This window comes from Mesitornis unicolor, unplaced genomic scaffold (genome assembly GCF_000695765.1).
Source record: "Mesitornis unicolor isolate BGI_N332 unplaced genomic scaffold, ASM69576v1 scaffold29408, whole genome shotgun sequence".
Taxonomy (NCBI): domain Eukaryota; kingdom Metazoa; phylum Chordata; class Aves; order Mesitornithiformes; family Mesitornithidae; genus Mesitornis; species Mesitornis unicolor.
This window is the reverse complement of record NW_010203025.1, coordinates 7,048-19,713: the sequence shown is the minus strand read 5'-3', so window position 1 is coordinate 19,713 and position 12,666 is coordinate 7,048. Positions and strand designations below refer to the sequence as shown.

The window sequence follows — 12,666 nt, the reverse complement described above, 5'->3', positions numbered from 1 at the left end:
TGCAGCTATAGAAAGGGACTCTGGGAGGAAAGTTTTCAAGGCTGCTCCGGTAGCACTGACTTCCTCCGTCGAAAAACGCGTCTGCGGTGCTCGAGAACCCTGTTGGACTGCTTTCCTTGTTGTAGTAATTACTTTGGGTGAAAGGGTGAGGAAACTTGCCTCACTTGAACCTCTTCAACTCGGTCGCTTTGCCAAGTTTACTGACGCTTCGAGCATCGGGAGTAAAAATGGCTCGAGCAGATGTCACCTCCGCTCAGAGCAGCCTTAGCCTGTGATACAGCAACTTCTGGATCACGTTAAAAGGCAAACACCTGGGCATAGATCACCCCCCCAATGGTCTGAGGTATTTGCTGGGTTTTTTTTAAGACTGCCCGGTTGTGAAATGCAGTCGGGATCCGCAGAGGGACTGGGCAGGAGTGGTGCATTTTTGCTGTGTGCGTGTAGTTCCCTGTGTGCATTAGTCATGCCGAGCGAGTCGGGGGCAGGACTTGTCACAGCTTTTCAAGGCAAAGTGTGCGTGGGAGTAGGGGGTGGATTCTGGTCCTTGGAGTTCACCGAATGGTGGCGTGCTCCAGTTACACCTGTTTGAAAGGCTGCTTTTAGCATTCGTACATCTGGCTGAGGTGCAATTATCAGATAAGCTATTGATTACGTTAATTGGTGAAAAGAGGAAAAGCTCACAGCCCAGCATTCCAGCTGAGTTTGCGGTGGGGAGGTTGAAAGAACCACCTCTCTTTAAAAATGAAAGAAATGAAAGCTGCTGAGATGTGTAAAGATGGACTTTGAAGGAAGAATTCTTACAGGTTTCAACAGCCTTCACAAGCGTCTGGATTGCCTTGCAGTGGATAAAAGTGATCAATGTAAATTAACTTTTACTGGAAAGGAGTAGTTTTGATTCTTTTTTTAGAAATCTCTTGAAAGTTTTGCTACTGGAATGCTGTAAAGCTTTGTCCTCAGCCATTATTCCCTTTCTTTAACTGATGAGTAAAGAAGTTTCTAATCAGCTTCCTACTACAGCAGCTGTTTTTCTGTGTAATTCAGCATTTTTTTTTCTTTCTGCTTGCGAGTATCCAATTTTATTTCTTGTTTCTAACACATGCAGACATTGAAGGACTGTGGTGCTATTTCTGCTGATGTTTCAATTCTAATAAAAATCTCATGTCTAATATAGCTCGTATTCATACGCTGATCTTGTACCTAACAACTGACTGCTTAGGCTCTGCTTTGACATTTTTCCCAAACCAAAAGCCAGCTTCGTTAGCAAAGCTCTCATGTGAGTCCTTGCCATTTCTGATACGAGCGTAAATGTTGACTTACTGCCCAGTTACTGAGAATGAATAACAGGATATTTGGCTTAAAATTGAACCTGTGAATAGCTCAGCCACACAAAACTGTGCAAGGCTTGTCTGAAAAGAAATGCTTTATAATAAGGGTTCTCACAGCCGTTTAACAGATGAATATGAGGTTTTGCTGTGAAATAGAAGTAGCTGGCTACTCCTAGTTCAAGGTGAGATTAAGGCAATAGTTTTGAGTATCAAGTCAAACAGGCTGCCCTCTTTGCTTGATACTGACTCTTTTATTTGGGTTTTTTAATTTATTTATTTAATCTGACTAGTATTTTAGGAGTGAGTTCTCCTTGTGTCTGAGAAACAAGCATGACCCCAAAGGAAGTTTGCCCTCTTTTGCCCTTGTTTTGATCTTGTAAGTGGAAATATTTTCTGTTTTCCTGCTGCTGAGCCCAGAGCTCTCAAGGGAATGTTACAGCATGTGGGAAATGCACTATTTAGGTAATGTGTATAGACAGCAAGATGTTCAACCTCCTTAGGTGGAATGAAGGTGCTCCATAAGGAGCAGCTCTGGGATGTATTTTCTTTCACCTAACTTCCTGCTTGCGGTTGACTCGTCCTCCATCTGCCTTGAACATGCAGTGCACATCTGGGTGCTTTTTAGTTGGTCACGGCAAGCCTTTGGCGGCCAAATCCAACTGTGCCTCTTTAGATGCTAGTGAAGTTATAAGTCTTCAACTTTCACTTCATGTGATGCTTCAGAGCCAGTGCTGATGCTCTGACCTCCCCTAAAAGACAAATAACAAGGTTATGATAATTTAGGACACATTTTCTGTCTCATGCCTGGCAAAATTACCTCCGAAGTGGGCAAAACTGTTGCAGTGGTCAGGGTCGATCACAGTTAAGGCTCCCCAAGTTTTAGTCGGTACAACTATAAAGGAGTTGGGACTTAATAGTGCCGAAAAGCTACAAGAAGAGGTTCTTGAGGTGGCCTTTATTAATGATGATATTTCAGTCCAAGGTAATCCTCTGTTGATGAAAGTTAGCCTATGTGTTAGTTACTCTTAAATTTTGTGTGCAAGTCTATACCCAGTGATGTTAGTGTGGTCTAAAGTCTCGGGTAACTAGAATCAAAATTATTTAAGTTAACTTCAGGGCCTTAACAGTGGAATTTAAAGGGCTTGAGTTGGTATGTAGTTGTCTTTCACTGACGTTATCAGATGTGGAAGGCCAGTAAACAGCTTCTAAAAATAGTTGAATACAACTGTACTTGAATAGTTGTGTATTGGGCCACCCTGGCTATATATAAAGAAGTGCTTTGTTCAGGAGCGTTTTTCAAAATTTGCTGTAATGGAACACTTTAATCTGTAAAGAAATTACTTCAGGTTCAAAAGAACACAGCTGTATTTAACTGCCCGCCTGCTGCGTGGAGATGTGAAATACTGCGGCCCTGGATTAATCCTGAATTTTCGCAGTGTTCTGTTCTATTCTTGCTGGATCACTTCTCACGTTCTCTGAATCACACTTTATATTGTAAAGAACAAACTGCCAAGTTAGATTTGCGCCTTAAATTATTTGCCAGTTGTTCTTGCATGTAACACCAATAGCAGCTGTTAAACTTGATCCTTTTTTATATAAATCTTTCTCACCTCTTGCTTACACATGGGTTTGGTGATCTTCTGTATGAATATTTATCTTCTCTTGACGTTTTAATTTTAAACCTTCTAGAATGCTATAAAGCAAAGACATACAGGCCAGTCAGTGAAAACTGACTGGATTTCAAATCAGTTTTTCTGTTAAATAATGAATTGATCCATTTTTGCTCTCCTGTGACTGAGGTAACTGGTGTGTTAATGCCAGGTACGGAATGATGGGTTTGAGGGTTTTCTAATTGTATTAGTTGTAGTTAATGCTTAGGCCAATGTCACATAGACTTTCCTTTAAATGGAGACCTTTTGGTAGGAAATCAGTTGTCTTTGTAAGCGCATCAGTTTTACTTGCCATAGGTGCCTAAGCAAATACAACAAGGTGCAGAAAGCTACTAGGAAAAAGCCTTTTGGTAAACCCACAACTGTCAGGGGTTTTACCTTGTGCTTCAGCGTTCATGTCTTGACTGATAACTGTAATGCAATACATCATTGGTAGTGGCACAGTGTTTGTCTGTCCTTGAAACGGGCAGTTCAAACAAGATATGAAAGTCCTAGGGAGTCATAACAGTTCCCAGAGACAGCAAATGCCCTCTGTACCTCGGTGTGCTGTGCAGGGAAGGGACAGAGAATTAGGTTTTTTCTTGACTGATCTTCATCGCTGCTGGTATTTTTTTGGCTATAGAGAACAGATTGCCAAAATTACTTTGCCCAGCAAATTTGGTTGTGCCACTTGAAAAGTTTTGCTTTATTTTTTTTCGCCCTATTCTGGGTGCCTTAAGTGGTAAGTGTTGGTATGTAGAAGTGGAAAAAAATGTATTTCTATGTTGCAGGCATGGCTTCACTAATTAAATAATGCATATGGCTTCTCCTGTTGTAGCAGACAAAATGAGAGGCAATGGTACGTTTAAAGAAATGGTATAAACCTGAATGAAACTGTGGCATTTGCCACAGCTCCTGGATCAGTGAAGTTTCACTTCTATATGGTCAAAAAGAACATTTCCAGAGGTTCGAAATTAAGATTATGCAGAGACTCGAAGATGTAGCTGCGCTTTCTCTAATGCACTGCGTACCCGTCTGGTCGTGCTCCTGTGGGATGATTTGTTCGCTATCGGCTTATCCAAGAAGTTTGGATGCCAAGAACTGTATTTGACTTCTCAAGGTAAACAGCCTGAATGAAATGACATTAAAATGCATTAACGTACGGTTAAATGTAAAATGCTGCAGAAGATTAAGTGTCGAATTATCTTTGGCCTTGAGATATTCCCCAGAGCTCTTATTCTAACCACCTACAATTAATAAAAGCAAATTCCAGTTCTTGCTCAAGGGCCGTATCGCTTTGACAGACACCGGCCTGCTCGCTATTGCAGATACTCATTCATTTTTAACTCATTACACTGAGCCTTTTCTGATGAAAAAGGCTGCCTGTGCTCCTAATTGCTTATCGAAATGTATCATTTACTAGGGAACAAGCTGCTGAAAATACTGTGTTTCCTGAAACAAAACTGCAGTTTTATCCAGTGAATGTCTTTCTGCTGTTTACCCATGGCACATTATATCTTAACCTGAACCTGCCTGACAGGTTTGTGCTGCTGAAAGGATCTTGAGGTGGAGTTGACTACGTTAAGGTGAGCTTCAAGGCTTCAGTGAGTAGGGAGAAACAAAATTCATACAAACAGTTCAGTTTTGGGGTGATCTGGGTTTGCTGAGGGGTCATGAACTTTCATTTCTGGAAGCTGAAGTCGCGCTGAGGGAATACACACGCTACGCTCTGCAAAAATAGTCTGTGCTGGTTATTCAAATTGTTCCCTTTCATGCACAGATCTTTGTGTTTAGCCTGACAGATACCTCTTTTGAAGATGCGCTGGAGTACTACAAGCAGCTCACAAGCCGTAGTCTTTTATGTTTTCAGGCATTCTGTTGAACTTGTGCTTCAAAAACGTTCAGTGTAGCAATTACTGACAACATTCGGATTGAGGAAAAGAGAAAGTTCAGCTTCAGTGTAGAACACAGACAATAAACTGGCAAGTCTTGATACGGATTGCAAATGTTGAAGGTGCTTGAAAAGCAACAGGATTGCTTGGTTAACCTAAAAAGGTCTTCAGTTTCCTTGTATTTTCAGACTGTGTATGTTCTCCGGTTCAACTCATGGACTGAATGAGAATTAAAGTAAGCAGATTCAGCTCTGAAGTACAGTGGAAGTAATCGCGTGATCTCTCAGCTGAGCTGTATTAAAGGGAAGCAGCTCTGAACTGTCGCGGCTGTTTCCGCTGTGGTAGCGTCTATGCCGTTTTGCCAACAGGAATGCTCTAAAAAAGCATGGACCTGATGGCTGCTCACGGTTGTAAGGGTGATGTGGTTGAGGATTTTCTTGAAACTGGGAAAAGAACTTGAGATGCGGTGTAGGGAGAGTTGTGTAATGTACAAAAACATGGAAATTTGATTTGCTTTTCTGTAGTAATAGACGGATATGATTCTGGCTGTTGGTCAGATGGTGGTCCTGACAATGGTGAAAACAGAAACCCTCTTTTTTGCCTTAGTGGCATCTAACAAGTAACTGGTGGGACCTAGAGGGATATGATTCTGGCTGTTGGTCAGATGGTGGACCTGACAGTGGTGAAGATAAACCCTCTTTTTTGCCCCAGCAGCATCCAACAAAACTGGTGGGACCTAGAATGATTTGTGGGAGTTCTGCAGATGAGTTTCTCCTAATGCTTTAAGATAGCAACAATTCTGCTACTTTCTTGTCAACATCTAAACACGCTTGTCATGCAGGAGTGGGCTGTAAACTACACTGCCTATGAAAATAAATAGCATTTTCTAAAATGTCACCTACCCTGCAGTACCAAAGAAGTTACAGAAGTAGTTTGGATAGTAGGAATGCGGAAGAGAACAAGAAGCAAATGGAAATTAAGTGCTTAAATGTATCTTAACTTCACAAAAGGCATAAACAGGGAGGATGAGTGGTATAAAAGCAGATGCAGTGTTGGAGCGCAGACTTGACCTGGAAGTAGCTGCCAAGAAAACAAGGATCTACCAGGATTCACCATCATTAGGCCAAGTGTAAGCATCTTGTTAAGACTGAGACTTCAGGGTGTGCAAAGATGTCTTAGTTGTAAATACTAAAATTCTGCTGTGTTACCTGACTGCTGCTATTGATCCAAGCATTTAATATCCTGTTATGCTTTTAAACCTGCAGAAACAAAAGAAATGCGTTCTTTTGCAGGGCTTGTAAGGCTCCCTTGCTACAAAAGTCCTTTTGCTCATTTTGAAGGGTTACAAGAGCTCTGGTAAAAGGTTGCAGTTCAACCCTGACGGTTGCTTTTCAGATGAAGCAGAAGATAGAGGTGACATGGGCAGGCAGACAAAGGAAAGCGTTTCAGCCTCCAGCCCGGTCAGAGCTGCTGCTGTGGGCTGGGAGTGAGATTTCCTGCTGCGAGTGATGTGAATAAACAGGGACTGAAGCAAAACTGTTTTCTCCGCTTCCTAATTAACTTTCCTGTTTATACAGCTTTCGTATGTTCGAGTGGGAGTTGAATATTCATGGCTGTGCTTCAGCAATATGAAGGAAATGGGGGAATAATAGAACTTTTAAACCTTCTGTTTGGTTTTAATCCCCAGGCCACCCTGTACACTTTATAGAGGAGCTTAGTTTTCAAGTTTCGATCATATAAACCAAATGAATCTTTGGCTTGAGTTACTTCAGCAAGTTGGAGTGGTGAGTGCTGTCAGTCAGGAACTGTGGAGCGGACTCTGAACCTGGCTGTGGAGCTGCTTGTGCCAAGACATGTGACTTGGTTAATGTTACAGTGCTTGACTTTTGGGTTAAAAATTGTATCCAGCAAAGCTTCCTGAGAAGGGCAGAACTGCTTTGACCTCTCCTTGTGCTGAGTGAGGAAGCCAGACTTTGTACATCCATAGTGTAGAGCAAAACAGAGTGGGACAGGGTTTTTGTTCTGTGGTGCACTGCTCAGTTCAAAATTTGTTTTAATTGTTATAAATAGATACTCTGTAAAGTCTTTTCAGTGAGAATTTTGCATCAAGAGCACAGCTTCATCATGAAATACAGAGTATCTTCAAGAGGTGATTCAGAGTTCATGTTGCACTTTGTGACTTGGTTTACAGGAAGCCCATCCCTTCAGTGTTTCATGTCTTGCTCTTTTAAGCTTACATTTTCAGTTGTGATCACTATTTTCAAACCAATATCTGAGAGCTTGACAAAGAAGCAGCTGAGGTGTGAACCATCACTATTGCCACAGAACATCCTCATCTGCACCCCCCTGTAAAGCTTTCAGGCCGCTTTTCTTCATGTCTTATGTGAGAGTTATAATAGTTCTCTTGGTGATTTCAAACTGACTGTAAACTCTGTAGTAGTGAGTCTGGGAAGAGGGGAAATCTGTGTAATTTGTGGTGGGGTGGATCTCGGTCCCAAGGCCACAGGGAGCGTCTGTGAGGGTTGGACTGGAGAGGCAGTTCCTCCAGTTCCTGAGCAGGAAGCTCCTGATGGTGTTTAATCCCTTCTGAGCGTCCAACCAGAAGTGTTTGCAGTGAAGGAAGAAGCATTCATTTCTAAACCTGCCTCTTTTAATGTGTCTAACTTTCAATAATTCAGTTTCAGTAAATATGGATTTACTTCCTAGAGAAGGTTTCCCTTTGGTGTTAATGAAAGTAACGCTGCTTTGTGTTTACGTTGTGATTGCAGGCCATTTCCTTAGGGTTTGAAAGGAAGGAAACTGGTTTAAAACTTCTTTTTTTTTTTTTTAACTGCAGATCAACTAAAAAAAGTGTGTTTTGTGCTGATACTTTAGGCTGCAGATAAATTATCCCATAACGATGGGGAACAAAGTGCCCAAAGTGGTCAGTTCCATTGAAAGCAAAGCGTGAATTTTATGAACAAAAGTTTGAGAACAGCATTTAATACTGAAATCTCTAAAAGGATATTTGAAAGCACTCTGAGCCCTGTCTTTTTATGAGGATTAAGTTTTGGTGTATCTGTTCATCTTTGTATTGCTTCAGTGTGGGGGAAAATCATGTCTGGTGGTGGCCAGGGTGTCTATAAAGGGTTCATATTATCTGATATTTCTCGGTGGTTGGTTATGCCTTGCTCAGAACACAGCCATTGGTAACTCAAGGGTGATACTGCAATCTTTTTTTCTTCTAGACGTCACTGGCCAGTGAGAACATATCTCAAACATGGGAAATATTTTTGCTAACCTCTTCAAAGGCCTTTTTGGCAAAAAAGAAATGCGTATTCTAATGGTTGGTCTGGATGCTGCAGGGAAGACTACTATTTTGTACAAACTTAAACTTGGTGAAATAGTAACTACTATTCCTACTATAGGTAAGATTTTTACATTTATATCACTGCTTGCTTTGAGATTTGGATCTTATTGTTTGCAGTAGCATCTTAACTCTGCTGCCACTCTGTTGGTTTAAGTGACCGAGTGCTGTGCCCTGACTTGACTGTCAGAACAAATGCTTGCTAAAACCACGGTATGAAGATGGCACAGCCAAATGTTGGGCCAGGGAGGAGATTGTGTGACTGGTTTTATCACGCCATTTCCTCTCTTCACTCACTTGAACAACCCTTTGTGGGCTGCAGAAGGGCTCTCTGCCCTCCTAGGCGTGTTGTGACATTGAGTAACTTAGACTGAGAAGCAGAAGGTGACACCATTTATTTTTTGAAGGATGACTGCAAGAACTGTGTGATCAAGGACACTCCTTATTTGCAGCCCTTAAAGCCCAGGGTTTTTAGATGCAGCATAGTTTGCTCTGTGTTTTGTAGCTGCTCAGGTAGCAATTACAGCTGGTGTTTGTTAGCTTGATTACAGCTGGGGTGGTGGTGGGAGCGGGAGTTGCAGGGAACCCATGGTTGGTTGCTTTGAGGGCTTCACCGTAGGATTCTACTTACTTAAAATGCATTTAAATTTTAACATAACTTTTTAAATGATTATATTCTGAGTGTGACTTGGTAAACACAATAGGTCCACGGCCACCTATGTTTAACTGAGATTTTTGCCACAATTTCTGTTTCAGGTTTCAATGTGGAAACAGTAGAATACAAGAACATTAGCTTCACAGTCTGGGATGTAGGTGGTCAGGATAAGATCAGACCACTCTGGCGCCATTATTTCCAGAACACACAAGGTGAGTCCAAACACTTAAATCACACGTTTCCAGAATCTAAAAGGTTTTTTAATGTCCTTACTAAGATAATTTTGCAAGTTTCTTCAGGGGGAATGGAAATTATTAGTATAAAAGGGTGTTTTTGTGTGCTGCCCTGACTCCTCTGTGAGGCGAGGGCAGATTCAAAGAGGGATGGGAAGAAATTTGGAAACCAGTCTTCCTTGTCCATCCGTCTCTGAGTCAGTCCAGAATTTTGCTTTTCTTTTGGAAGCAACACAGCTTCCTGCCTTTGCCTCAAAGCAGAGTTTTTACTACGAGCTCTACCAGCCCCATGGACTGGAACTTTGTCACTTCTTCCACTGCTGCGCCTTTATGAATGTGCGTGTATTTGAGTCCTGTCACAGGATTTCAAGAGCTGCTACTCACTGGAAAATACCGAGTGGTTATGTAGATGAAGCACACGAGTCTCCAAAACAAAAATGCAAACAAACGCTCGCTCTCACCAGAAACAGACTCTCTTCAGACATGAGATTACAGTAATAATGAAACTGCATTTTTCTGATACACACTGGATTGTTTTGCCTTATTTTCTCTTCAGAGCTTAGTTCTGACCTCCAGAAGCAGTTATCGTTTGTGACTCACTTCTGGCGTATGCTTACTCTGATTGTTTGCTTATTTCTAGGTCTGATTTTTGTGGTTGACAGCAATGACAGAGAAAGAGTGAACGAGGCCAGAGAAGAGCTTATGAGAATGTTGGCAGAAGATGAGCTTAGAGATGCTGTTTTATTAGTGTTTGCCAACAAACAGGTATGCCCAAGAAACGTCTTTCTGTACGAACCCTTGAAAACATCCAACATATTTGCGAGTGCTCGATCTTGAACTCGGTGTTCCTGTTTTTAGTGTAATAATCGATGAGCTCTCAGTAAATGTCCATTTAGTTTTGTTGAAGACAGCAAACCCATAGATGAAATTACCCTGGTTTTTAGACGAAAGGTTCCTTCTAAACAGTCTTGGCTAATAGAGATACTTGTATTTTCAGTTACAGGGAAGAATTCTACCAGATTCAGTTTTAAGGTTGGCTTGGCTCAAGTACAACACCTGCCCAAGCTTCCCCCAAGCAGAGGGGAAGACCAGAATGCCAAATCCTCCCATAATTCTTAAATTAGGGCTTTGAGGGCACTGTTGATGCTGGTGGAAACTCTGGGCTGACTTCTAATGTACTTGTGTTGACCTGTGAGCTGAGACTTCTGCCTTCTCTTACTCCTGAAGACCTTGGTAGCTTAAATCTGTGTCAAGGGTCTTAAATATAACTTCATAAACTTACAGAAGGAATAAAATCCTCCTTCATCAGCTGCACAGGCTCAGCTGAGAAGGGTAAAGAAGCCATAAGTCTTGTCTAGGAGCGGGAAAGGTGGGCTATAAACAGAAGCAGTACGAAGCCAAGTATTGCTTTATGATAAAAGTTGATATTAAATCATAACTGCAGCTGCAGAAAACATTTCCCAAGTGGAAAGTGAACAAAACAGCCTTTGAATTGTAAGCAGTTTTGAGTCAGCACTGAGGGGCTTGATGACTTGGTCCAAATGTCAGCTGTCTCGCTTCTGTTTTCTGAAGAGAAATACTCCATAATACGTGCTTTTGATTGTGGTGTTAAACTGCTGAGACTTGTTAGTACAGGGGTAAACAGCTTGAGTATAGAAACAATCCACTGAGCGTTTCTGGAAAGAGAAACTCCTCAGAGCTCTTAACTTTCTTTTAATGGCTTTAAAGCTGATGATTGAAACCGGATTAGGGAGGCGGGCATTTCTTCTCAGCGAGCAGGGGAGAAAATGACTCTTGTTCCTTCCCTCAGGACCTGCCGAACGCGATGAATGCAGCAGAAATCACAGACAAACTTGGACTGCATTCCCTTCGTCACAGGAACTGGTATATCCAGGCAACCTGTGCCACTAGTGGAGACGGTCTCTATGAAGGACTGGACTGGTTGTCCAATCAGCTCCGAAACCAGAAATGAAACCATAAACCTTCCTCTTCCCTCTTTTTCCACCCTTCCCTCTTATTTCCTCCTATTCGCCCTTCGCTTTACTCTAATGTGGCAAACTGTGCTACTTTGTGGTATTGAGTGCCGGAAGCTGTTTTCATTTCTTTTGTCACAGTATATATTGCATCATGCTGTAAATGTGGCAAATTCAAGCCTGAAAACAGTTAGGTTTCTTATTTAATGTAAATAGTTTTTGTTTTCCAATGAGGCAGTTTCTGGTACTCCTATGCAATATTACTCAGCTTTTTTTATTGTAAAGAATCACTGTTTAGTACTCGGAAGGGATTTCAGTGGGTTAACATAAGGGTTGCCAGTGGTCCTTGTGCAGTAGAGCTGAATACCATCTCGGCTGGGTTGTGAGATCTGTGAGATCCATTTTGGTGGTTGGTTTTTAACCTGAATTCTGTATTTTTTTAAATAGTCAAGGAAAAGTTAAAAACACTTCAACGTACAAACGTTTGACGTAGCTTCTGCCATCTTAGCTCTAACTGGTGACTTTTGATTCTTTTGAAATGGTGAAGCAATGACCGAGACCCAATTTGCTTCGTCTGATTTAAAGAACAGATCAGAACTAATAATCTCTGGCTCTTTCTGTAGCTCATAGTTCGTGCTCGTGTTTGTTCCTGCTCGTTCAAAGATTTGTCGGACCTGGTTTAGATGAGCTTGCAGGCTCATGCTAAACCCCTGACTTTTGGTTCAGGTGAGATTTCTCGCTTTCCATTGAACTTGAAGAATAATTTCCAGAAGTCACATTTTTTTAGCCTGTCGTTATTTGTCAAAAGTGTTTTGTACTTTTCTCGTGTGTAAACCACTCCAGAAGGCAAACCTGTCCACAGAAAGCACAGCCTGCACTAGTCCTAAGCTCTAGAGGCAGAAAGTACTGTACTTAACGTAACAATTGCCATGAAAAACACCAAACATCTATGTATAGCGTCTAGGAAAAACAAAAAAGCATGAGAGTTTGGAGAGTCATTCCACTCTAGAAGTAATCAATCCCATTCTGGAACAATCCCCTATCTGTATATGTGTGAAAACCCTTGGCATCCCTCATACTGCAAGGTTCAGATTTGCCATCAGAAAAAAAAAAAAATTAAAAAAAAAAAAAAGACCTCTTTACTTTTTTTCTTTTGTATTTTGATAAACACTGAAGAAGCTGGAGCTGTTTAAACTTTAACTTGAGGAACTATCAGAACTGGTTTATTTAGTGTTGTGGAAACCTTTATTGCTTTCAATACACAATTAGTAATCAACTGTTTTGTATACTTGTTTTCAGTTTTCATTTCGACAAACAAGCACTGTAATTAAAGCTGTTAGAATAAAAATCTCTTAACTATTTCATGTTTTTTATGCCTTGCTGTTCATTCGATCATCTTGGCAGAATCATAATGAAATACTTGTTGAATAAAAAGTTTCATGAAACTTGCACTGCTATCGACGTCGTTTTCTATCACCTTTGGATGGTACCGTGTGCTGGAGTCACGCCAGTCCAACCAGCGGTTTGCCACATCACAACCTGCACCAAAAATGGGGGATATCTCCCAAATCTCACTGTTTTCCAAATCATGTG

General features: G+C 41.4%; 1 protein-coding gene across 2 annotated transcripts; it reads left to right on the top strand.

The window, feature by feature from the left end:
• The first annotated feature begins 7,947 nt into the window (after nt 1–7,947).
• Nucleotides 7,948–12,521, top strand: ARF1 (ADP-ribosylation factor 1). 2 transcript variants are annotated; one of them, XM_010190587.1, is made up of 5 exons: nt 7,948–7,969; nt 8,157–8,273; nt 8,969–9,079; nt 9,741–9,865; nt 10,911–12,521. In XM_010190587.1, exons 1-5 carry the CDS (start codon nt 7,963–7,965, stop codon nt 11,070–11,072), a joined length of 522 nt encoding a protein of 173 aa, XP_010188889.1. In that variant the 5' UTR covers nt 7,948–7,962; the 3' UTR covers nt 11,073–12,521. The 2 variants fall into 2 exon arrangements, with proteins under 2 accessions (XP_010188889.1, XP_010188888.1); XM_010190586.1 differs by lacking the exon at nt 7,948–7,969 and having other exon boundaries at nt 8,094–8,273.
• Nucleotides 12,522–12,666: the final 145 nt, after the last annotated feature.